The 26899-nt window shown below is 39.3% G+C and overlaps 2 protein-coding genes across 2 annotated transcripts in view; both read right to left on the reverse strand.

Moving 5' to 3' along the window:
- Positions 1 to 268: 268 nt before the first annotated feature.
- Positions 269 to 26899, reverse strand: part of TMEM242 (transmembrane protein 242) — a 32299-nt gene continuing 5668 nt past the window's right edge. Inside the window, exons 3-4 of the mRNA XM_081293805.1 lie at positions 26275 to 26412; positions 269 to 1031 (exon numbers count right to left, since the gene is read on the reverse strand). Of these exons, the coding sequence (XP_081149931.1) occupies positions 933 to 1031; positions 26275 to 26412 (237 nt within the window). The 3' untranslated portion in view covers positions 269 to 932. The remainder of the gene's footprint in view (positions 1032 to 26274; positions 26413 to 26899) is intronic.
- Positions 6152 to 15036, reverse strand: LOC308648790 (L-lactate dehydrogenase A-like 6A). Its single transcript, XM_081293804.1, has one exon. The coding sequence runs from the start codon at positions 7818 to 7820 to the stop codon at positions 6684 to 6686; it is 1137 nt and encodes a 378-aa protein (XP_081149930.1). The 5' UTR covers positions 7821 to 15036; the 3' UTR covers positions 6152 to 6683.

A 26899-nucleotide genomic window follows, 5' to 3' on the forward strand; every position in this document is an offset into this window, starting at 1 on the left:
TCCTTGTTTATTTTCCCATTCCCCTCACAATTATTTTCTCTTCTTTAAAGAATTTTAATTTCCAGTAAAAATAATTGCACGTAGACATTATTTTCCATCTGTTTTCTGTGAGATCGTGGAGGACATGAGAGGGTTATGTATGTAGGTAAGAATTAGCTTCATTAAGGTACAGCAATTTCTGAGACTCAGATGACTCTGTTAAAAATATTCAAGATAGGTTTACTTTGAGACAAAACTATAGATTGTCAGTATTCAGGACCCAGAACTAATTTTTCAAGAAAGTACATCTTATACCCATTATTGTTATTTTAGCCCAGATGTGTCATTTATCGTAATCTGTTGTTGGCTTTTTGTCCTACCCATAATGGTTCACAGGGCCTTCCAGTGAGGCCATCAGGTGAGCAACTGGAATGTGTCCTGGCTTCAAACCAAAGACTTTCAGGACCACAAGCCACACAACTGCCTCCCACTGCCTCATAGTAACCATCCAGAGTCTCAGGCATATACTGACAGGAAAGGCTCATAAAACCCACTTATTTAGATACATTGAGGTATCACTGCTGTTAGAGGTCTGCTTATAAAGATTCTTTGTCATACTTTATTATAAACTCTTTTTTTTCCCCAGGTACAACCCTTGGTTTATTGTTCCAAACAGACATCTTTCCTTTGGGCCCCTTCCACCTGGGAAGGCATCCCAATGATTATTATTGTTAAATAGTCATCTGAACTTTGGGAAGACATTTCCCTCCCGACAGACTCAGGCACGGCACACAGAAAGAGCGCCTGCCGGGGAGCCTCGACACTGCCATCCTGTGCTTCATCACAATCTGTTGGTGATCGATGGGGAAACTGCTCCCAGTCCCTTTTCAACTGTGGTGGTGTTTCCAAAACCACCCTTCCTGCAGATCATTCTGGAATTCACCCATGTCCTTCTATTTAGATTTCAGTGCTTCTTCCCACTCAACAGCTGATGTGGAGTTCTTGGGAATTGTTGGAAATATCGATTGCATTTTACTTCGAAAGTCTTTCATCTAGAAGAAGAAAAAAAAATTGGTCATCAAATGTCAGAAGAAGGGAGAAACAGCTGAAACTATTAGAGACGGCACCTTTGCTGACTGGAAAACACCTCACTGCTCACAGGCACAGAGCAAAAGGGATGACCAATAACCACCGAGGCCTGTATTCCAGCTGCCTCGACAGAAAAAAGCACACACCTCTTTTCTTCTTCCAAGTATGAATCCATTAACTAAATAACACAAAATTTCATTCTTAGTCTGGAAGGCAACACTGTCAACCCTCTAGGATATGAATCTGCTATCAGAGGAATGGTGTGGATCGCTGGCTTTCATACATACAGATGTAGCAAAGAATGCCATTTCTGTCAGCCCAAATAAATGAACATACTTAGGTCATTCAAAGTGAGAATTTTAGGGCCAGAGGGAAAGAATGGAGAAAAGAAACTTAGTAGGAGTTTACTAAAACAAATGAATCAATGAATGGCAGATAAATTAGAATGTTCTTATGGGCCAGGCAGTGTGGAAAAGCCTGGGTAGGGGTTTTACCAGCAGAAGTTGATTTGGAATCCAAGAGTCAGGGCAGGGGTTGGGAGATCTTATGTAGTGCTGATAGGATTCCTGCAGTTCACCTGGGTGCCTGGTCCACCTAAGGCCTACACCCCAGCTGAGAGGGGAGTGCTGGCTACTGGAGCTGGAGTCTTACACACTCTGATGGATGCTTATCCTCTCTCTGGGTCTGCTACGAAGATGCCATTTTGGCAGCACCACAGCCTCACCGTTTCTCCTCATCTGGATTGTGAAGGACCCTGGACTCATCAGTAACATGCAGACATTCTTAGAGTGGTTATCTGAGAGTTAGTTAATATATTTTTTCATGTTGATACTTATTTTTTCAAATTGAGGCTAAATCTTTACCTTGTTTCCAAATTCAGAGGTGATATCAGAGTCTCCGTTCAAACTCTAGTTCCGCCACCTGGAAAAGCTGCCTACTCTCTTCAGCCATAGTTTCCACTATGCACAATGGAGATAATAACTATCTGCCTTCAGTTGTGAGGATTGCGATGATGCACATAAAGCACACCTACTGTATGTTAGGTGCACACACATTATAAAAATGTGTTCTAAGAACAAAGCTCACATGGATATAATTATAGTGGTTTATTTGTTAAAAGCATTACTTTACAGTTATATATAAATTTTTTTAGAGAGTGAGAGAGAGAGAGAATTTTTAATATTTATTTTTTAGTTCTTGGCGGACACAACATCTTTGTTGGTATGTGGTGCTGAGGATCGAACCCGGGCCGCACGCATGCCAGGCGAGCGCACTACCGCTTGAGCCACATCCCCAGCACCAGTTATATATAATTTTGGTTGAACTATTCTGATACTGAAGATACTTAAGGATATATCCACTATAATAGTCTTAGGTGACCCACGCCAAGCATCTCCAAGCTCTAGACCCAGATTCCAATCTTGAAGATACACACATTATGGGACATGCCTCTTTCCCCCACCCCTTCTTTTCACTCTCCATGCTGAGAAGAGTTTTTGCACTATGATGATCCCTTTATGAGAGGTTCTTCACTTGGGACAGTACTTCATCCCTGGAAGGACCTGGAATATGGGGGAGGTGTGTCTATTTCTGGTTGTCACAATCTTGGTGGACTACTATTTGTATTTGGTGGGAGTTTTTGGTAGTTTTTTACTCTGAAAATCCTTATTGATGGTACACAGAAAGAACTGACTTTTCCAAAGCACCAACCATACCCCCATTGAGGAACTTTGCAGACTTTCATAGTTGAAAAACAGGCACTTCTCGGACAGGGTTTACAATGTGTTGCCTGGTTCTCTCCCTTTGTCTTTCCGGGTGAACATGTTAAAACTTAGCTTAATCACACAGTTTTCAAAAGGGATGTGAGATGGCCAAGGCACAAGCAGCATCATTTACCATTCTCCCTTCTCAGTGACATAAATAGTAAGCTGCCAGGAAGCAGTGGGTGGGAAGCAAAGGAGGCCAGGGTGGGAGAGTGAAGGGCAGCTGCTCAACTTCAGCAGGATAGTGCTCCCATTCCCATTCCTGGCCTGGTTTTCTTCTTTCCTCTCATTTCCCCCATACTGTATTATTTACTTGTTCCCAGGGTCATAGGTAAGTAACTGAACCAGTAGGAGGAATCATCTGGAAAACAGCCAACCAGGAATATAAGGGCTTCAAAACAAGAGAAAGAACTGAGGAGAGTGGGGGAAACACCACTTAGCCCTAGTCTCGAATGCTCAAGCTGTGGATATGGAAACCCAACATCTACATTTAAGTTATAAACAGGTCTCAAGTTGCTTTAGACAATGGAGCTCTGCATACTTAAAATCTTCAGATTTTTTTCACTAGAGATAGCACTTCATCCCTGGAAGGAACTGGAACTATAGGGGGGTGTCTATTTCTGGTTGCCACAATCTTGGTGGACTACTATTTGTATTTTGTGGGAGTTTTTGGTATAGTCTTTTATTCTGAAAATCTTTATTGATGGTACACAGAAAGAACTGACTTCTCCAAAGCAAAACAACAACAACTTCAGATTTTAAGTATATGTAGCTTAACCATGTGACTAGTGTATATGAGAAAAAAAAAATGTGTGTCACTTCCAGGCTGAGTATTAACCATAGGAGGTGACTTCCTAGGCCTCTCCTGCATTCCCATCGTAATACTGGAAATCTGTCACCAAGGTGGTGCCTTAAATGTCTACATTTAAGTTATAAACAGGGTCTCTAGTTGCTTTAGAGCTCCATATGGAGCTCCATATACTTGAGATCTTCAGATTATACCTCAGTTTAATTAATTTCTGAAAATCCTTACAGCATCAATTCTAATAAATGGGCAGTTATTGGAATTTAAAACTCTTTTGAGTTGTGTTTGCCACTAACGAGTTCACTTAGTTTCTGTCTTCTCACTTGCAGATGTAGGACTATTGCCAGGATCATTATAGGATCTACTGATATGAAGGCACAGCCTTTAGATATGTCAGTGATTATAGCGTCAATGATAACTTTTAAGAATATGGTAATTCAGTTTCTTCCTAAAACAGAACAGAGTAAGACCATATAATACTAATATATCAGGAGATAAAAATTATCGTTAGGTTGTAAAAGTGTTACTTGAACAGGAATCATAATGTTTATCATTTGGGATATCCTATGTATCAGGCACTGGACAAAGCACCATTATTTAATCTTCAAAGTTCTATATAGCTTAAATTATGACCCTCCGCTTTATTATGAAAAACCAGAGGTAAGAGAGATGATGTGGCTCCTAAGGATGCTTGCCTGGCTGACTGATGTCTAGGAATCTCCCTTCAGTCACTCTGTTTCTATGATCCAGAAACACAAAGTGTCTCTAAAACTTTCACCCATGTGCCACCTTTCACTGAAAACATTTTAAAAAACATAATATATACCTCTTATAATAGTGGATATTTTCTTTTGGATGTATGACAGATGTAGCACTAATTTTCACCAAGAACCAGTATACATCTACTTCTGGAGATAAGGGATCATACTCCCACTTCTTGAAGTTCAATAACCATGTAACTAGTGTATATAAGAAAAAGAAATGTGTGTCACTTCCAGGCTGAGTATTAACCACAGGAGTTGACTTTCTAGGCCTCTCCTGCCTTCTCATCGCACGCAGTACTGGGAATCTGTGTCACCCAGGTGGTTCTTCAAGATAAAAGTAACCTGAGGTGCTAAGCCAGAACTCGAAGAAGAGCTTTCCATGAGAGTCACTTGAACCCACTGTGGCTTCTACATGAGTGAGAAATAAACCTCTGTTTTTTAAGGGAGATTGTCTTTCATTGTGGCATAACTCAGCCTATCCTGGCTGACATAAGGCATACTCTGATACCCTAAAGTCATACATTATGACTGTAACACGGTTGAATGAAAGCTTATCACATAAGAGGGAACAGGGACTCTGCAAATGAGCCCTACAAATCTCTTATAACCACTTGGGTCAAACAAACCACCAGTTTTCCCATGTTCAAGGAACTCAGCACATCAGTTAATCCCTTTATATGAAACTGTTTCCTGGGGGAATTAGAACATTTCTAGATGTTTTCAGTGAAATTGTATATGGAAGATCTATCCGATCAGCATACACAGGGCCATTTTTTTTTTTTTTTTTTAATGAGGGATTGCTGTCCTAAATCTGTTTGATAAAATTCAACTAAGCAGCCAGCACTGGCTTGGCTTAGAGAGCAGATGCTGATTGCAACAATGATTTGAAGATGACTTGTATTAGAACATAATCATGTTGTTCATTTAGATATTCAATGGTGTTAGGAAAGCTAATGTGAATTTTTAAATCTCAGCTTTCCATTTTCTAAGTTATTAATATTGTCCTTTAAGTAAAGGATAGATAAACCATCTTTACTTTTTCCTAAACTCTTAGTATACCATATCCATAATGTCTAGAATATGAACTGAAATGAATGTTTTCTGAGAAAAGCAATTCTCACTAAGATGGCCAAGTCTTATGAAGCAATTAAAAACAGGGCACAACTGAAAAGCAAAAGCTGTTCACATGAAATAAACCAAGCAATAGGGATGACTCTCGGAGCCAGGGCCCACAATACTAAGACCTAGCCCAGCTAGAACAATTTATAATAGCATCTTGATTTAACAAGACAGCATATGGGGTTCTCACAGGCATGTCTGAAATGCTTTCACTAAATCAGGTTTTACTTTTGGTAACTGCACAATTCAAGGGTTTCTTTTTTTTTTTTGCCAAATCAATGACAGTAGCTGTACCACCTGTGACTGTCAGGCCTCTTTCTAAAGATATTCTACTCTACTGCATTGAACGGTTTTTTTTTTTTTAAGATATTTATTTTTTAGTTGTAGATGGACACAATATCTTTATTTTTTTATTTTTATGTGGTGCTGAGGATTGAACCCAGGGCCTCACACGTGCTAGACAAGTGCTCTACCGCTGAGCCACAACCTCAGCCCCCCTACATTGAACATTTGGTAACAGCTACATCTGATCACCATTATTTTCATATCTTAATGATCTCGATTCACAGGCATGCATGCACACATGTGCTGTACACACACACAGAGTCCCCATTTCATGATGTTTGTGTTTAATGGTCCAGCTGATTGGCTGTCCCAGCAAAAAGAGGGAAGCCTCAAGATGGATTCATTACAAAAAAGTACCATGTGTGTACACAATTTTATTTCTACATTAGAGGAAGTTACAACTTTTAAAAAGAGTATATAAGTGAACATATTTATCAATGAGCCAGAAGGAATTAGTATGTATTTAACAAAAAGAATGGAATTTCTATAACACAATAAACACCAATATCTTTGTTTTGTATCCAAAACCAAACAGACTTGTTTTTGGACTAGATAGCAACGACACTGATGTTCAAGGAAAGTACTGATACTGAGACACCAAAACCCCCTTTTGTGTTGCAGTCAAGAATTGTAAAAAGTACCATCTAACATCTGGATACTAAATAATAAAAACCAAACAAACAAAACCTGGAGGGCTAAATAAAGAGGGGAACCTCTTCATCAATTTTTAGGAATTCAAGTTATTCTAAACCTTGGCATACACAATCCTATATCTATATCTTGTCTTCAGTAACTTCAGAATGGTGTCTCCAAACAACTTCAAAGCTTGAGCTCCTTCTGAATTCCCCAAAGAGTTTTTGCACTCTTTTTGAAGCGGGCCTCCTCTTCAGGGGTCATCTTTATCTTTATAATGTCTGTTATACCATTTTCTCCTAGGACACAAGGAACACTGAGGAATACTTCTTCATTTATTCCATAAAGACCCTTAATTATGGTGGAAACTGGATGCACTCTCCTGAGATTCTTCAAGATACTTTCTGTTAAATCAGCTACAGATAGGCCAATGGCCCATGAAGTATAACCTTTCATTTTAATAATCTCATAGGCACTGTTAACCACGTCTTTGTGGACATTTTCCCACTGCTCAGGGTCCTTACCAGTACCTATAGCTGCGTTCAGATCTTTTAGAAGGACGCCAGCGATGTTCACTCCACTCCACACGGGAACACTCGAGTCTCCATGTTCTCCAAGGACCCACCCATGACAGCTTTCGGAGTGGATACCAAGCTTTTGTCCAATCAAAAAACGGAAACGAGCAGTATCCAGATTGCAGCCACTTCCAATAACGCGGCTTTTGGGAAACGCACTCAACTTCCAGGCTACATACGTCAAGATATCCACTGGGTTGGAAACCACGATCAGTTTGCAGCGGGGGCTGTACTGGACGACACTGGAAATCATCAATCTGAAGATGGCCACATTCCGCTGGACTAAGTCGAGGCGGGTTTCTCCCTTCTCCTGGCGCGCCCCTGCCGTGATAATCACCAGGCTGGAGTTGGCGGTGACCAGGTAGTCTCTGCTGCACACGATGTTGGGCAGCTTCGCGAAGGCGCTGCCTTGCTGAAGGTCCAGGGTCTCGCCCTTCAGCCTGGCTTCGTTAACATCCACCAGGGCGAGCTCGTCGCTCAGGCCTTTCAGCAAGATGCTTAAGGCGCAGGCCACGCCCACCGACCCGCTCCCTATAATGGACACCTTGGTGTGGTGGACGCGCTCCTCGGGAGCCAAATTCTTGAAGAGCTCCCCCTTCACGGTCGCCATCTCCGACACCGGCGTGAGCAGCCGGCCGCCGCCCAGCAGGACCTGCGCGGCCCGAGGGGGCCTGCGCGCCCTCCCGGGGCCCAGGAGCTTCGCGCTGGCTCTCAGGTTGGACCGCAGCACGCTGGCTGCCCAGCTCATGACTGCGCACTCAGGAGGAAGAGAGGGAGGAAAGCCACCGCCGAGGCGCGGAAGTCCGTTGAGGGCCAGAGGAACCCGGCTAGGGCGAGGTAACGCCTCTGCGCAGGCCCCGCCCGCCCACGTGGCCCCGCAGGCCACGCCCCCATCCCACCAGGCCTCGCCTCCATTTATGGTATACCATTTGTCAAATTAAAAACCTGGACTTTAAAAATAATCATCTTTATTGAATGGTAGCCAATATTTTAGAGGGATCCTTTAAAAGAAACAAAAAGGTTTTGATAGCTATCATTTCTTTTATCCTAGTCCTCACTGGAAATGTTTTAACCTGATGAATGCTCCCACCTTCTTCCTAAATGATTCCTTTGACCAGACAAGTCATTTTCCAGGATAAGTGCTCTTGAGCATGAAATTCAAGGACATAAAGACTCTAAAGTGGATGGCTTCCTTCTATGTAATTTTCTTCCTAGAGTTTGAATTTCTTCAGCAATTTAATATCTGAGACCAGTGTCTTCAGTCTTTCCCCCTAGCCATAACTAAATCATTATAGGGGTGGGTTGGGGTGGGTAAACCTCTCCAAAATAAAAATACATCAAACAAAACCACTTTTTATTTACAATAAGTCTCAAGACGGGAAGTACTAAGAAAGATGAAGAGACATAAGTGACCTCCAGAGCAGATGTAGGTCTACTCAAAGTTGTGGAAAGCCAAATATAGCCAGACAGCTCCCTAATGGTTTCTATCTTAGGTGGCTCATTATTCTTTTTGAATTGAAAACCTAGCTCAAATTATCTATTCAAAATGCAGTGTGATATTATAGCTGATGGCAGGATTACACTTTAATGCTTTTGTTTATACCACTCAGGAGGGAGGTGGCAGGAAATTCAGACCACTGCATGTCTCTGGAATGGCTGCAACTCAGTCACTCTGTCCTTCCACCTGGCCTCTCCCAGCCCACTCCCACTCTCCTTTTTCTGTCCAGGAGCCCAGTTCCCACAGCCCATCCTTTCACAGATCTTGCCAATCCTTCAAGCATAATGGATTTTTTAAAATCCTTTGTCACCACTTTGTACCTATCTCTATTACAGGATTTATCACAATTAAACGTGAAATACTTATTGAATATATCACTTCTAAAGGGATCAACCTTATTTATTAGCGTATCCTTGTCCTCTAGATCAGAGAGGGACACATGAATAGGGATTTGGGAAATGCTTATGATAGAAAAGGATGAGTAAATCAATGCAGACCTGAATTTGTAAGGCTAGAAAGAAGAGTAAGAGATGAAAAGCTGGGCTAGAGAATCTACCTGGTGCTACAACAGAGGTAGTAAAATGAGTGATGCCCCTTTAGGTTATTTCATTTATTTATTTATTGTTTATTTATTTATTTGATACTGGGGATTAAACCCAGGGGTGCACTTGACCACTGAGCCACACATATTTATCCATTTTTATATTCTATTTTGAGACAGGGTCTCACTAAGTTGCTCAGGGCCTCTCTAAATTACTGAGACTGGCTTTGAACTTGCTATCCTCCTGCCTCAGCCTCCCAGGCCACAGGTGTCTGCAACTGTGCCCAGCTCCCTTTGGGGTTTCTTAGCAAGGCTAATGCATGAATTTCAAATAACACTATGAATAAGTTAAAAAAAATTCTTACCTATTTTCATAGCGAAGCATTTTTCAAACCTTAACCAAGTTAAAACAACAACAAAATCTATACTACTAGAAATACAGTGAAACAAGTATGCAAATGGAAGAGAAAATATTTTTAAACATTAGAATTATTTAAAATGTTGTTTTTGGGAACCATTAAGAAAATAATCAGCCTAAGCAACTTAGTAAGACTTTGTTTCTAAATATAATATAAAAAGGGCTGGGATGTGGCTCAGTGGTTAAGCACCCATGGATTCAATCACTGGTGCCCCCTCCCCCCAAAAATCAGCATAAGAATTCCTTGATTTTGGGGGGAAAAGGATCCAAATGAGTAAAAATTAGTGTTAATTAACATTATAATCTGATCTGAAACAGGCTATAAACTCACAAGGAAGGAGAGCATTACATAAACAAAATTATTTTAAAAGCTTTCTTTGTAATTTTAAAGTTATAAAATTATATTTTAAAATTAAAGAAGCCTCCAAGTCTCCAAGGAGCACCATGCCAGCAGCACCATCCCAGTTCTGACAAACAAAAGTGCCTCCAGATACTGCCACATATCTTCTACATATATTCTGGGGCTAGGTGGGGGGACATTTTTGCCTCCAGTTGAGAACCAATAAGTTAAAGAATAAGCAGGGGCCAGATCACAGAGGGGTGCATAAACCATTAAAGGAACTGAACTTCATTCTCAAGGCAAAGGGAGATAGCAGAAGCCATGTAATCAGATTTCATTCAACAAATATTTAAAAAACACCTACTAATGGAAGGTACTGTGACAGGTGCCGATGATACAAAGAACAAGATAAAGGAGAGCTCTGTTTTCAGAATTTACATTTTTACAAAGACTGATAAAACAAGAAAATAGGCCAAATAATTTTATTTTGCAATTGGTGCTGTGAATAAAACAGGATAATGAGTAATTTTAGACCATATGGTTTGAGGATATTTCTCTGAGGAGGTGAAATAATCTGGGTGGAAGTTCTGAATGGCTATAGAGCTGGCTGTACAGAGTCAGGCCATAAATTTCCTGGGTAAAGCTAGAATAAAGGTCCTAGGCAGGAGTAAACCTGGTGTATTGGGGGAACAAGGGGACTGGCAGGGCCCAAGTGCAACAGGAGGGGTGCGCAACTGTGATAGCTCAGGAAAAGGTCAGGGAAGGAGGTGGGGTTTTACCATGCAAACCTTCTTCCACAGGAAGCTAGTGAAGAATTTTAAGTGAAATAGTGTCATAACTTAACTTACATTTAAAAAATATCTCCAGCTGCTGTGTGGAGAAAAAAAATGCAGGGGAAATGAAGGTGAGGTCACGAGACCAAAAGGATGCTCAATACATTAGGTAAGAGAAGAATGGAGGCGGAGAAAGATAGAGGAGTCGGGCTCTGAGCTACAACAAACAGGTCTCACCCATGGATTAGAAGGGATGAAGGGAAATGAGAGAATCTGAAACAATTCTCACCTGGGTTTTTGGTTTGAACTAGGGGGACGGGGTGATGGTGGTCCTTCCTGAAATGGGGGAGACTAGGTGAGGAATACATTGGGAGGAGGTGAGGAAATCAAGAGCTCTGATGAGACATGGGTCATTAGACATGCCTGTGAGACACAGTGAAAATGGAAAGTGCAGCCGAGAGGCAAGTCTGAAGGGCTATATATCTGGATGCCACTTGAATGGACAGATTGATTTAAAATGCCAGGAGCTAGATGACAGCGCCGAGGGTCTGTGCACAGATGAAGAATGAAGAGTCTCTGTATGGAGTCAATGGACTAATGTCAAAAGTATCAAAGGAGGAGCTGGCAAAGACCAGTGAGGTCCAAGGTGTCTCAGAAACCACAAGACCCACAAGACATTGCTTCCTGAGAGGTTGCTCAATGGGTCAAATGCGGCCAGAAGGTCAAGGAACGGAGGTAAGACCTGGATCTAGCAAGGAGAGCACTGGCAACCTGGACAATAGCACTGCAGTCCCAAGGAAAGAAGCTGGTAGGAGATAGAAAGGGGAAGAAGTGGAAATGACCACCACATGCAATCCTTTCAGGAAATAATTTCTGTGAAGGGAGCAGACCAATGGGAGAGAACAGCACATCTGTACAAGCTGCAGCAATAGGGAGAATGTAGCCATCAGTAAAGCCTGAGGAACAGGACAGCAGCAAGGTCTCTGGGTAGATGACCAGGATTGGGACCTACTGCCCAAGTGGCAAGGGTGGGCCTTTGGTAGCAGCATGGACATTTTGTCCCTGGTAACAAGTAGAGTATATGGTACAGCTGCAGGGAGAAGTCTGGGGAAGGTGAAGGCCAGAGTGCCCGGCAGTAAGATGCAGCAAGGATTGCAGTGAAGAAAGGTGGGAGGCAGAGAGGCCGTTATGATCATCTTGGGACAAGAAGTGTCCCCAGCCATTGTGCCTATGCAGGAGAGAGGCATTTTGTGACTGACGAGACAGGGTGAGAAAGAGTATGGTCATGAATGGTGATCTAGCTTGTCCCCTAGGGCAGCTTAGTGGACAGTGCTGCCATTCACTGGGAGAGTGGTCCAGGAGTAGGCTGCAGGGTGGGATAAGTGGCCATTCCGTGGGCAACATGCATTATGCCTGCAGGATGTCCAAGCATCAGAGTTAAGGGGCCAGTGAGCCTGAGTCAGGGTGGGGATAAAGTCACTGAGAGGTAGGAACCTGTGGAGGACAGAAGATGAAGACAAAGAGGGGCCCATAAGCATAACTGTGTCCAATAAAGCCACAGCATTTCAGAAGCAAATGGGACACCTGCAAGTAACTAACTAGGTCTGAAAAAAATTATTAAAAAAAAAAATAAAAGAACTATAAAAGCCCAGGATCTGTTAGCACAAGCAGCAAACAATATCTGATATTCAGTCTTCAAGAAAAGGTTAAATTATGGTTAGCACAATTTGCATAGTGAAAAGATACACAACATTAAAAAATATTTCTTCTTGGAGCTAGGGTTGTGGCTCAGCAGTAGAGCACTTGCCTAGCACATGCTGGGTTCGATCCTCAGCACCACATAAAAATAAATAAAAAATAAAGATGATATTGTTCCCAACTAAAAAATAAATATTAAAAAAAATATATATTTCTTCTTAAAATTTTTAGTAATATTTATTAGGGAAATTGAATTTGAGAGACTTCATTTTCTGATATACTGACAAGTATAAGTATATTAACATATTTATTAAACTCAATGTTTCATTGAATTTTAGCTATATTTGACTACCAATATCAGGTAGCTTTTAAAATGAAGCTTAAGAGGAAGCACACAATAGCACAATATCAGGTCTATCAGTCCACAATGCTTTATTTAGAGACATCTGTTCATACTGGCCAAATTTTATAATTTCAGTATAAGAAATAAGGACAAAGGAAAAAAATGAAAACTCAAGTGAGATCAAGGCCACCTTTCCTCCTGTGGAACATGGCTGGGACCATTCCTGAGGTGACTAAGCCTGATTTGTACCAGGCCTCTGGAAAGAAGGCCTTCTTTAATGGGTGCACATTCCCATTTCATAAATTGCCAGAGGCCCAATTTGACTTATGAAAGGAAACTGGTGGGTTTTTAAAGAAATATTTTGTAAATATGCCCCAGCATCAGATTTCTCCTTCCTTGGCGTAAAACACGTTGGTCATTATCTCCCATTTTACACTGAACAAGACCTGTGATTCAGTCCCCCTGTCACCAAATTGCTCCACACATCAAGTGCCTCTCCCCAGCCCCACGTTAAGCCATCAGAGCTGCAAAGGAATGCAAAACAAGGGCAACAGAGATGTCTCTGTTGCCTCAAACTTACTAACTGATGCTTCCAATTCATTTAAAAATGATTCCAGGAAAATATTCCTTAATCCATAAACTGCTTGAAGGCCTAAGGGATTGACAGATGAAACAACCTCTGGAAGATCATTCTGCCTGTTTTCTGGGGTTCTAGTAAGCACTGTGAAGAAGAGGAGGTGAGGCGAGTATGCTGAGTGTTAATCAGAGTAAAAAACTGAAGCTTCTTCCTAGGGCAGAGCTGGTAGAGATCTCAGAAACTGAAATTAGATTAGGAAGACGCAGAAAGATGCTTCAGCCGCTTCTCAGACTTCACTTGCATATCACTCTGAAATGGCTACCATTAAACAATTTGCCAGGAGACTCATTCTTGTTTTTAATCTTTGAACTAAACCAGTGAGAAGTAAACAGAACTTAGTCCATTCCCTTTGTTAGATATCATCAAAGTTGAAAACTTCTAAGATTTTCCCTCGTTTTACTTACATTTAGGGTCTTACAGTCACTCTGCAATACTGCTTCACTTGAGATGAATACATAAAAATAGTCTAAGAATAAATGTACTAATAAAAGATGAACCAGAATAGTAATAAAACTGAATTAAAGAGTCAAAGGAAGAAATGTAATTATAATTAGCAAAAGCCATCAGGCTGATCATAGAGCTAAGAAAGAAATCTAAATATTAACATAAAAATTATACCTTGCAGCAGTTACAACAAAGAATCAGACAAAATAAATGTTGTTAGAATGCACCCAGAACAGTCTCAGAGGAAGAATACAATAATACTTCCTTTAACTCTCAGAACAGGAAGGCCAAAGGCCCATTTCTAGAGAAATATTTAAAAGAAAGCTGTTCTATTATATGGTTTACCTTTTTTGTTTGTTTATTTTTAAAGAAAAGGAGACCTGGGATCTTGAGAAAGCAGCCACCTATATCAGCAGATGAGGAGATAGGACAGGCCTGAAGAGGTTTGAAAAACTCCAATCACAGACTGTTTTCATTTGAGCCTTTATAGCAACAGAGGTGCAGGAGAGATGCAGTTTAAAAAAAAAAAAGAAAAAAAGAGATAATTCCCTATCTATCAGATGGCCAAAAGTTTCAGAGTAATACAAGTCACTAATGGCCAGGGTGCTAGGAAACTTATATGGGCTGTAATCTTCTTCTTTTTAAAAAAATTTGTTCTCTCTCTATATATACATGACAGTAGAGTGTATTTTGACATATTATACATACATGGAGTATAAGTTATTCTAATTAGGATCCTATTCTTGAGGTTGTACATGATGTGGAATTTCACTGGTGTTGTATTCATATATTTATATTCAAACATAGGAAAGTTATGTCAGATTCATTCTAAGCTGTTACCTTATAAACAGATTTTTCTGGAGGGTCATTTAGGGTTAGGGTTAGGGTTAGGGTCATTTAGCAACAGATAGCAAAACACTTTATTTTTTTATTTTTAAATTTTTTGCAAAGACATTTTTAAAACATACATCCTCTATCTTTAAGACAAATTTCTCAATCAAGAAAAGTACAGTAAGATGTATGCCTACATGATCACTATGGTGTATAATAGTGAAAAACTATTATCTAACTACTACTGGCAGTTAAGCAGATTAAGTAGATTATAATATGCAGCGGAGTACCATGTAGTCATTGAAAGTGATAGAGATTTAAATACTCTGCTGTGTGAAATGTCCCTGTTACTGTGCAGTCAAAAAGGTCCCAGCACCCGAGGGTTTTTTTGTTGTTTTCAGTGCTGGGGATGGAACCCAGGGCCTCCCACATACTAAGCAAACTATCACTGAGCTCAATCCCAACCCAGCACACAACATTTCTGCACAATTCTATGAACCTACCTGTAGAAACACAGCATAGGTCTAAAAGGGTGTTCCTACTATGGTGACTGTAACTTGGTGGGATTTCTGCTGGCTTCTGTTTCTTTTTTGTACTTTTCTACATTGAGTTTTTTTTTTTTAAACAGTGAAAAAAAATATATATATATTTTACCCCCAAACCAATGTCATCTTTGTTTTTTAAAAAAGATAGGCCCTAAATACATTTTTCTTTAAAAATAAACACCAATATATGTATTTTAGTTTAGATCTTGAATGTCCCCCTAGGACCTATATGTCTTGGGCTTGGTCCCAAGAAGGACATTATAGAAGGTGGTGGAATCTTGTGGGAGTTCCTGAGGTCATGGGTATGTGACCCAGAGGGACTGTGCAGTTTTTTCTTTGCTCCCTGGCCCATGATATGAGCAAGCAGCTGTGCTCCACTACACACCCCTGCCACTGCTGTCCAGCACCTCCACCAGGAGCCCAGAGCAATGTGCCTGGGACCTCCAAAACTGTGAACTAAATCTTTTCATTTAGACATTAATTTTCTCAGATATTTTGTTATAGTGATATGAAGCTGACTAATATAAAATAGAAATAAAGACAAATACCTCTTATCCCACAATAAAAAGTTAAAACATTTATAATTTATATCTCTAAATAATTTAAAGTAATTCAAAATAACTAAGAACATTTTCATTCATTGTTTTTATTTGGGTTTTAGTTTCCAGGCAATTGCTATAAATTATCTATAAATTCTTACTATACCAGGCATCATGAATACATCTACACAAGACACAGGAAAGGGAAGCAGAGGTGACTCTGCCAGTCCTTTGAGATGGTAACCCCCTCACAAATGTAGAGCACAGGGCCTCGGCAGTGTATTCTCCCTTCTGTAAAGTTCCAATTGAATCAACCAGGAAATTTCCCCTGTGTTTCCCCTCTGAAGAGAAGAAAACAATATCCAAGGTAGTCTAATTGAAAACTAGCTAAACCTCTTCAGAAATCCTTCAAATATCAATACCCACTATAAATAAAGTAATAAAGTCAAAGTTATGCAATTAACATACGAATAACTGTATATGACATGGTTTCTCTTTTTCTTCCATAATTAGGGAATTGCCAGTTAGTCCACTACAGGAACTCAGATCATTTACCTCAATTATTTTCTGAGCTTGAAGTACCTGCCCTGATAAAACAAGCTAATCATACTGCCCCTGCTGAATGATCAATCTCTTGGGATCAGGTGCATAGCTTGTTTAGGAACAATGAACCCATAGGACAAACTCATCTCCCCCCTCCACAATTAAGTTACTGTGTTGAATTTAATCCTCAGTCCTACTCAAATGATACAATAATTAAGAGTAACCAGTAAACCTAGACTGAACAATCAGGCTGTGCTTGCTGGCCCAAAGCTGGCCAGGTGGCAGGGTAGATGTGATTATATGCTGATTTCTACACAGGCAGGGAGGTCCCCACCTAGTCCTGGGCAAACTCCCTAATTGGGCATGTTACTGAACTCCCACTAGCTCTCCTTTTTTTGAACCCTGATTAAATGATGTACCATTATATAAAATACAAATATATTTGATGTATTACATGTGCTCCATGAAATATGAAATTTCATGATAATTATAAATAGAGTAAAACAAAAATATTTTTAAGAATCTGACAGTATTTTGATTTAAGCATTTTTAACACGTTCCCTTTTAGGCCAGTAGATGTAGCTGTGAACTAAATTAGGAAATACAAGTACTTTTATCAAGCTGCTCAAAGTCAGCCATTAGATGGCACCTTTTTTTTTTTTTTTTTGAGATGGTGGGGGCTGAGTTTATTGCAGATTTAATGCATTTCAAGGTAGCTAAACAACAATTATTTGATGATGGAGTTGGCTTTTACTTACCTGCATTTATCTAGAAAGTCCCCTCTTAACGATTTATTGTGTGCATGGACCATTTCTGCTCATCGTTTTCTAACCAATACTGTTATCCTTAGGTAGAGAAAAATGCCATTTCCCAAAGAGGCAGTGATAGTGACACAAGTTCATTACCGGACTCGGGTGAATCTCATCATCAAAACTCTAACTGCAGGAACTCTCTAAATGTAGAGATGAAATATCCCATATGCTGTCTGTGAGCCTCAGAACAGGGCAGTAAGAATCTTCCAGGGAAGGGAATGGTAAGGCTTAGACAACAGCTTACTGAGGAGATGTTCTTAGCACAGTGTGCGGCTCTCGAAAGACCCATTAATGACTTCCAAATGAACACGCCAACAAATTAAAAACTAACTCCAGCTTTGAAATAAATCCAGAACCTCTTTTCATCAACACCATTACTGCCACCTATTCTAAACTCCCATCAACGCTCATCTGTCATTAAGAGCCTGATACACAGAACTTCCTACTAGTTGTTTGGAAATTCTGTGGACCCTCTTAACAACAGAAAAGAAAGAAACCACTGTCCTTAAAACATGGGCCTCTTAGAAGATATTAGTGGACTCATTTTTCTGTGACGCTTCTTAAATATGCAGATCAAACGGATGTGCCTAGTGACCTGTATGTGGGGAGAGGGTATCTGCATTCCCTCTATTTAGTTAGACAAAGATGCAACAGAAAAGGAATCTGTGTATTCTTGTATTCAGTGGTGCCAGTCAGAAAATATTTTTTCTCCCCAAAATATTTAATTTAGGCAATAATCCTCTTATTAGTGCCATAAAACAAAGTTCACATTCTAGAAACTAAAATAGCACAATCTAGCCCATAAAGCCAAATTCTCCAGTGTATAATAACCTAATTTTGTTGGTCTATGAAAATTTAGATTGAATCATTCCATGACTCTTAAATCAAAGATTATTCATATTTTCATACCTTAAAGATTTTTATTGAGTTTATAACCAGAGTACTAAACACTGGAAACATCACCCATCAATCCCACTGTCAATGGAAAGTGCTAACAGGCTGTCAGCCACTTAACTTTATTACTAGGTACAAGCCCCGGGTACATTTCATAGGTAGCCAGAGGAGTTTTATGAACTCCTTTGCGGTAAAAAACTAATAGAAATAAAATCTTGCACAATTTTTTAAAAGGTATTACTAGTAAAGTAATATTTTAAAGGAAAATATGTAAAGGCACAATAAAAAATTCACTCATATACCCATAATTCACCCACATATTTCTATCTGACACTTTTCCTCCCAGGTACCTTGTTTCAGGTACCTGCTCTCCTATCATACATAGCTATGAGTCCCGTTTTCCATTTACTGTAATACTGTAGGCATTTTTTAATTGCAGATGACAGCTTAAAAGATTTTCTCTTCTTTGAGTATAGAATGGCCAGTCCTAGACCAGACTTGACATCAATTATCATGTGGAGAGATGAGTTTCTCACTTACCCAGAAAAACTTGGTGAATTATCAAGAACAACATGGTTAGGTCACAATCAAAACCAAATTCACTACCTGCCTCCCTCCCCTGGCTCCTTTCACTTATCCCTTTATTTTCCATCTTAGCTATGGAGGTAAAGCTAGAAAACACGCAGATATTGAAGATTTAGAATTCAGTTCAAAACTTGACTCTGTCAGTTATAAGTTGTGTGATCCTGGGCAAGTGAGTTAGGGTCTTGAGCCCTTATTCCTCACTTATAAAATGGGGGATAGTAATGCTATATTGTTATTAGGCAGAATAAATAGTCTGCTATGTCTAAAATGTTGGTACAATGGATGAAATGAAAAAAACTGAAGTAATAACAATCATCAAAAATCTTCAGTCAGTGGTTTTCAAAATTTTCCAAGTTGTCCCTAATTTATTGTTAAGAAGGATGATTAGAAAGCAAAATCACATTAAAAATAACGGTTGTTCAGACCATGGAAACTATCATTTGTTCATCAGTGTGTTTTGACTGAAAAGTACAATAATCCCCATGTTTAGTTATGATTAAACTGAATGTGAAAAGCTCAATTATGTTTATAAGGTTGCTTTAGCAAACCACTCCCTGTTGCCCCCCCCACACACACACATCTCAGTGTCTCTTTCTCTACTGAATTAATTCATCTCCACATAATTCTCCAACTTAAAACCAAAACCTTCTTAACTCCCCCCGCCAATCCTTCTGGTTATGACTCCATTTCTTTCTTTCACTTTACAGCAAAACTCAATACTTGTCTGTACCTTTTGCCTCCAATTTCTCTCCTCTATTCTTTTTTTTTTTATTATTGGTTGTTCACAACATTACAAAGCTCTTGACATATCATATTTCATACATTAGATTGAAGTGGGTTATGAACCCCCAATTTTACCCCAAATGCAGATTGCAGAATCACGTCGGTTACACATCCACAATTTTACATAATGCCCTATTAGTAGTTGTTGTATTCTGCTACCTTTCCTATCCCCTACTATCCCCCCTCCCCTCCCCTCCCATCTTCTCTCTCTACCCCATCTACTGTAATTCATTCTCTCCTTGTTTATTTTCCCATTCCCCTCACAACCTCTTATATGTAATTTTGTGTAGCAATGAGGGTCTCCCTTCATTTCCATGCAATTTCCCTTTTCTCTCCCTTTCCCTCCCATCTCATGTCTCTGTTTAATGTTAATCTTTTTTTCCTGCTCTTCCTCCCTGCTCTGTTCATAGTTGCTCTCATTATATCAAAGAAGACATTTGATATTTGTTTTTTAGGGATTGGCTAGCTTCACTAAGCATAATCTGCTCTAGTGCCATCCATTTCCCTGCAAATTCTATGATTTTGTCATTTTTTATTGCTGCATAGTACTCCATTGTGTATAGATGCCACATTTTTTTTTATCCATTCATCTATTGAAGGGCATCTGGGTTGGTTCCACAGTCTAGCTATTGTGAATTGTGCTGCTATGAACATCGATGTGGCAATATCCCTGTAGCATGCTCTTTTAAGGTCTTCAGGGAATAGTCCGAGAAGGGCAATAGCAGGGTCAAATAGTGGTTCCATTCCCATCTTTCCCAGGAATCTCCATACTGCTTTCCAAATTGGCCGCACAAATTTGCAGTCCCACCATCAATGTACAAGTGTACCCTTTTCTCCACATCCTCGCCAGCACTTGTTGTTGTTTGACTTCATAGTGGCTGCCAATCTTACTGGAGTGAGATGGTATCTTAGGGTGGTTTTGATTTGCATTTCTCTGACTGCTAGCGATGGTGAGCATTTTTTCATGTACCTGTTAATTGATTGTATGTCCTCCTCTGAGAAGTGTCTGTTCAGGTCCTTGGCCCATTTGTTGATTGGGTTGTTTGTTATCTTATTATCTAATTTTTTGAGTTCTTTGTATACTCTGGATATTAGGGCTCTATCTGAAGTGTGTGGAGTAAAGATTTGTTCCCAGGATGTAGGCTCCCTGTTTATCTCTCTTATTGTTTCTTTTGCTGAGAAAAAACTTTTTAGTTTGAGTAAGTCCCATTTGTTGATTCTAGTTGTTAACTCTTGCGCTATGGGTGTCCTATTGAGGAATTTGGAGCCCGACCCCACAGTATGTAGATCATAGCCAACTTTTTCTTCTATCAGACGCCGTGTCTCTGATTTAATATCGAGCTCCTTAATCCATTTTGAGTTAACTTTTGTGCATGGCGAGAGAAAGGGATTCAGTTTCATTTTGTTGCATATGGATTTCCAGTTTTCCCAACACCATTTGTTGAAGATGCTATCCTTCCTCCATTGCATGCTTTTAGCCCCTTTATCAAATATAAGATAGTTGTAACTTTGTGGATTAGTCTCAGTGTCCTCTATTTTATACCATTGGTCCACCCGCCTGTTTTGGTACCAGTACCATGCTGTTTTTGTCACTATTGCTCTGTAATATAGTTTGAAATCTGGTATTGCTATACCACCTGATTCACACTTCCTGTTTAGAATTGCTTTTGCTATTCTGGGTCTTTTATTTTTCCATATGAATTTCATGATTGCTTTATCGATTTCTACAAGAAATGCCGTTGGGATTTTGATTGGCATTGCATTAAACCTATAGAGAACTTTTGGTAATATCGCCATTTTGATGATGTTAGTTCTGCCTATCCATGAACAGGGTATATTTTTCCATCTTCTAAGATCTTCTTCTACTTCTCTCTTTAGGGTTCTGTAGTTTTCATTGTATAAATCTTTCACCTCTTTTGTTAGGTTGATTCCCAAGTATTTTATTTTTTTGGAGGATATTGTGAATGGAGTTTTGTCACTGATATACAGAAATGCCTTTGATTTATGCGTGTTGATTTTATATCCTGCCACTTTGCTGAATTCATTTATTAGTTCTAGTGGTTTCTTGGTAGACCCTTTTGGGTCTTCTAGGTATAGAATCATGTCATCTGCAAATAGTGATAATTTAAGTTCTTCTTTTCCTATTTTTATGCCTTTAATTTCTTTCGTCTGTCTAATTGCTCTGGCCAGTGTTTCGAGAACTATATTGAATAGAAGTGGTGATAGAGGACATCCCTGTCTTGTTCCGGATTTTAGAGGGAATGCCTTCAACTTTTGTCCATTCACAATGATGCTAGCCTGAGGCTTAGCATAGATAGCTTTTACAATGTCAAGGTAAGTTCCTGTTATCCCTAGTTTTTCTAATGTTTTGAACATAAAGGGATTCTGTACTTTGTCGAATGCTTTCTCTGCGTCTATCGAGATGATCATATGGTTCTTATCTTTAAGTCTATTGATGTGGTGAATAACATTTATTGATTTCCGTATATTGAACCATCCTTGCATCCCAGGGATGAATCCTACTTGATCATGGTGCACAATTTTTTTGATGTGTTTTTGTATTCGATTCGCCAGAATTTTATTGAGGCTTTTTGCATCTAGGTTCATTAGAGATATTGGTCTGTAGTTTTCTTTCTTTGAGGTGTCTTTGTCTGGTTTCGGAATCAGGGTGATGTTGGCCTCATAGAATGAATTTGGCAGAGCTCCCTCTTTTTCTATTTCCTGAAATAACTTGAAAAGTATTGGTATTAATTCGTCTTTAAAGGTTTTGTAAAACTCCGCTGTATACCCATCCGGTCCTGGGCTTTTCTTGGTTGGTAGTCTTTTGATGGCTTCTTCAATTTCATCCATTGATATTGGTCTGTTCAAATTGTGTGTATCCTCCTGACTCAGTCTGGGCAAATCATATGACTTAAGAAATTTATCGATGTCTTCACTATCTTCTATTTTATTGGAATATAGGTTTTCAAAATAATTTCTAATTGTCTTCTGTATTTCTGTAGCATCTGTTGTGATATTGCCTTTTTCATCCCGTATGTTAGTAATCTGAGTTCTCTCTCTTCTTCTCTTCGTTAGCATGGCTAAAGGTCTGTCGATCTTATTTATTTTTTCGAAGAACCAACTTTTAGTTTTGTTAATTTTTTCAATAGTTTCTTTTGTTTCAATTTCATTGATTTCTGCTCTGATTTTAATTATTTCTTGCCTTCTGCTACATTTGCTGTTGTTTTGCTCTTCCTTTTCTAGGGCTTTGAGATGAAGTGTGAGCTCATTTATTTGTTGGTTTTTTCTTTTTTTGAGGAATGACCACCAGGCAATGAATTTTCCTCTTAAAACTGCTTTCATTGTGTCCCATAGATTCCAATATGTTGTGTCTGTATTTTCATTTATCTCTAAGAATTTTTTTATTTCCTCCTTTATGTCTTCTGTAACCCATTGATCATTCAGTAACATATTGTTTATTTTCCATGTGATGTAGGATTTTTCCTTCCTTCTTTTATCATTGATTTCCAGTTTCATTCCATTATGATCAGATAAAATGCAAGGTATTATCTCCACCCCTTTATATTTACTGAGGGTTGCCCTATGGCATAATATATGGTCTATTTTTGAGAAGGATCCATGTGCTGCTGAGAAAAAAGTATATCCATTTGATGATGGTTGATATATTCTATATGTCAGTTAAGTCTAGGTTATTGATTGTGATATTGAGTTCTATCGTTTCTTTATTCAACTTTTGTTTGGAGGATCTGTCCAATGGTGAGAGAGGTGTGTTGAAGTCACCCATAATTATTGTGTTGTGGTCTATTTGATTCTTGAACTTGAGGAGAATTTGTTTTATGAATGTCGCAGCACCATTATTTGGTGCATAAATATTGATAATTGTTATGTCTTGTTGGTGAATGGTTCCTTTTAACAGTATATAATGTCCTTCTTTATCCCTTTTGATTAACTTAGTCTTGAAGTCGATTTTATTTGATATGAGGATGGCCACCCCTGCTTGCTTACGAGGACCGTGTGCGTGGTATATTTTTTCCCATCCTTTCACCTTCAGCCTGTGTATGTCTTTTCCAATCAGATGTGTCTCCTGGAGGCAGCATATTGTTGGATTTGTTTTTTTAATCCATGATACCAGCCTATGTCGCTTTGTTGGAGAGTTTAAGCTATTAACATTCAGAGTTAGTATTGATATATGGTTTGTACTTCCATCCATGTTTGATTATTTATCATTTTTTAAAAAAATTTAGTTTGTTTCTCCATGATTATCTTTCCCCTCACCCTCTGTCTTTACTGAGGCACTTCCCACTGATGGTTTTGTTTTTCGTTTCTTCCTCTTGTAGTGTTTTGCTCAAAATGCTTTGCAATGCTGGTTTTCTGGCTGCAAATTCTTTTAACTTTTGTTTATCATGAAAGATTTTTATTTCGTTGTCATACCTGAAGCTTAATTTTGCTGGATACAGAATTCTTGGTTGGCATCCATTGTTTTTCAGTGTTTGAAATACATTGTTCCATGACCTTCTTGCTTTGAGTGTCTGTGATGAAAAATCCGTTGTTAACCTTATTGGTTTACCCCTGAATGTAATCTGTCTCCTTTCTCTTGTAGCTTTTAATATTTTCTCTTTGTTCTGTATATTGGATATCTTCATAACAATGTGTCTTGGCGTTGGTCTACTGTGATTTTGTGTGCTCGGTGTCCTGTATGCATCTTCAATTTGTATATCTGTTTCCTTTTTTATTTCTGGAAAGTTTTCTGTAATTATTTCATTCAGCAGGTTACTCATTCCCTTGGTTTGAATCTCTGTACCTTCTTCTATCCCGATGACTCGTAAGTTTGGTTTTTTTATGTTATCCCATAACTCTTGGATGTTTTTCTCATGATTTTTTACCAGCCTTTCTGAGTTGACTAGACTCTTTTCAAGATGATATATTTTGTCTTCATTATCTGACGTTCTGGCTTCTACTTGCTCCACTCTGTTAGTGATACTCTCAATTGAGTTTTTAATTTGGTTTATCGTTTCCTTCATTTCTAGAATTATTGTTTGATTATTTTTTATAATCTCTATCTCCTGATAAAGATGCTTAACTTCTTTTATCTGTTTATGTAATTCATTCTCAATGTGTTCTTTCGCTGCTTGAATTTGCTGTCTTGTATCCTCTTTAAGGTTCCATTCCATCTGTCTAAGGTGCTTCTTGAGTTCTTTACATGACCATTTTTCTGATGACTCTAGGTCCTCCTGAATATTTAGTGTGTCCTGCATTGTTTGTACTCCTTTTCTTCCTTGCTTTTTGAAGCTGCTCATGTTGCTTCTTGTTCTGTTTGACTGATGAGTTACTGTTTACTCCTATAAATTTATTAGATGCTTGGGAGGAAAGGTATTAGAAGGGAAGGGAAGAAGTCACTGTAGCCGCAGGTTTCAATGAAGTTATCTCCTCCGCCGCAGTCTGATGACGTCAGTTCTCTGCCATGGTGGTATCTCTTGCAAATGGCGACAGTTCGTTTCCCTTTGCCGGGCGACCAATGCAACGGGTGGGTCCTTACTGTCTCTCCCAAGCCCCGTTTCAAACCTGTGGCCACTACCTATGAAGGCTCGGTAGGCATTTACCTCCGTAGAATGAGAAGGGCTGACCAGTTGTTTCAGCCGGATGGATTAGTGCTGAGTCACAGCTGTTTGTCTTTCACCTAGCGCGGCTTCGCCTGCTTCCAACTGGACATATCAGGGCTTCCAGCGCTCCCTCACTATCCGCGGCCGGCTCCCCCGCCGCTGGTCCTCTATTCTCTTTTGAATCTACTTACTCAGGCTTTCCGCCACCATTTCAACAGTGACCACTATATTGCTACGCTCAAGTCAGTGGTCAGTGTTCTTATGCAACTTCTCACTAGCATGCAACGCAGCCTCTTCTTAAAATGTTTTCTTCTCCTGGTATCCCAGCTACTACTCTGGCTCTCCTGGCCTCTTTTGGTCTGAGGAGCTCCCTCCTCAGACCTCTTTGCTTTCTTGCCACCCAGCTGCCTGCCTTCATGAGCTCATCTGGTCTAAAGACTTTAAACAGTACCCATCTACTGGTGAGTCTCAAATTTATATCTCTACTTTGAACTTCCCCCTGAATTCCAAACTTCTCTATCTAACTGATTACTTGATTCTTCATGTGGCTATCATATCTCAAACCCACAAGTCCCAGACTGAGCCCCTTATATTATCCCTTAACATTGGTCTCTATCCATTTTGCAGTTGCCCACGCCAAAATCTTGGAGACATTCCCTGATTTCACTTTCTTCTCACATCCCACATCCAATCTACAACAAGACCTTGCTAACTCCAGCTTTGAAATAAATCCAGAACCTCTTTTCATCAACTCCATTACTGCCACCTATTCTAAACTCCCATCAATGCTCATCTGTCATTAAGAGCCTGATACACAGAACTTCCTACTAGTTGTTTGGAAATTCTGTGGACCCTCTTAACAACAGAAAAGAAAGAAACCAATCTTTTTTAATGGATAGCTTTTTAGCTTAGGGTATAAATTTTATAAACATATACACATACACCCAGATATAAACACACACATATTTAGGCTCTTAGGATTTTTTCCAATAATGTGTAAACAACACAATTAATCATTTAAATAACCCATTTTAAAAATGCTTTAATTATTTTACAAGAATGTTTATACGTATGGATGGATGTTAAACAGTATAGAAAGTTGTTCCAATTAATAATTCATTAAGGAAGTAGCTAACATCAATTTACATAGAATGAACATTAGCTATAAATTAGTCATTACATAATTATAGTTGAAAAACTTAAATTAGTTACTAGTAATGAGAAGTTGCCTAGAAATTGGCAAGAATTTCATTACATTCTTTGCTATTACTTCCCAAGACAGGACCACACTACATGGAAATTCGAACACCAGGAAAATTTAGATAGCAGAAAGTAGAAAAAACTGCCAGATGCCAATCATAAGTTTGTAGTTACTTACACTGTGAACTCCTAAAGCTTTCCAGACTGCGAAGCTGATCACACCAACCCCACACCAGGCATAAAGTGAGCCCCAGCCAAGGGCTCTCAAGGCAAGGGAAGACCCACTCTCTGGTAAGGCAGCTGTAGCCATGCTTCCCTGAAATGAAGACAGAAAGGATTGGGTAAAATGATCAATTCAGAAAGGATAAGTAAGCTGGGAGTGTTTGAAATGAATTTTAGTACTCTATGTAAGCATCATGATGCTAGGAGGCCAGGCCAAACCATGGTCAAATAGCAACTTCACTACTTAGTAAGTCAATATCTCTGATTGACAGATATTTCAGCATACAAGACACTGTGCCTGTTAATTCTTTCAGAAAAAAACTCAGAACATTCCACGAGATTTCTCTATTTCACAATCATTGGCATTTTTATTAGAATAACATTAAAAGAATTACCTAATCTGATAACAGATTATAACACCCTGTCTTTCATCTGGAAAGAAATTTCTATTTATTTGTGTCTGCTTCTTTTTCAGAAGAATTTTCTTTATATTGCTCAACCTATTTATTAGTGCCGCTTTTTCTTAAGCATGCTTGGCTAGAGATTGCTAACACTGCTCCAGCATACAGAAAGCCTACACT

This window comes from Spermophilus citellus, assembly GCF_964194105.1.
Source record: "Spermophilus citellus genome assembly, chromosome: 5".
In the NCBI taxonomy this organism is placed as follows: Eukaryota; Metazoa; Chordata; class Mammalia; order Rodentia; family Sciuridae; genus Spermophilus; species Spermophilus citellus.

Bases quoted from the DNA above. Each gene is read 5' to 3' on its own strand.
- LOC308648790 (XM_081293804.1), bottom strand. From the start codon at position 7,820: ATGAGCTGGGCAGCCAGCGTGCTGCGGTCCAACCTGAGAGCCAGCGCG.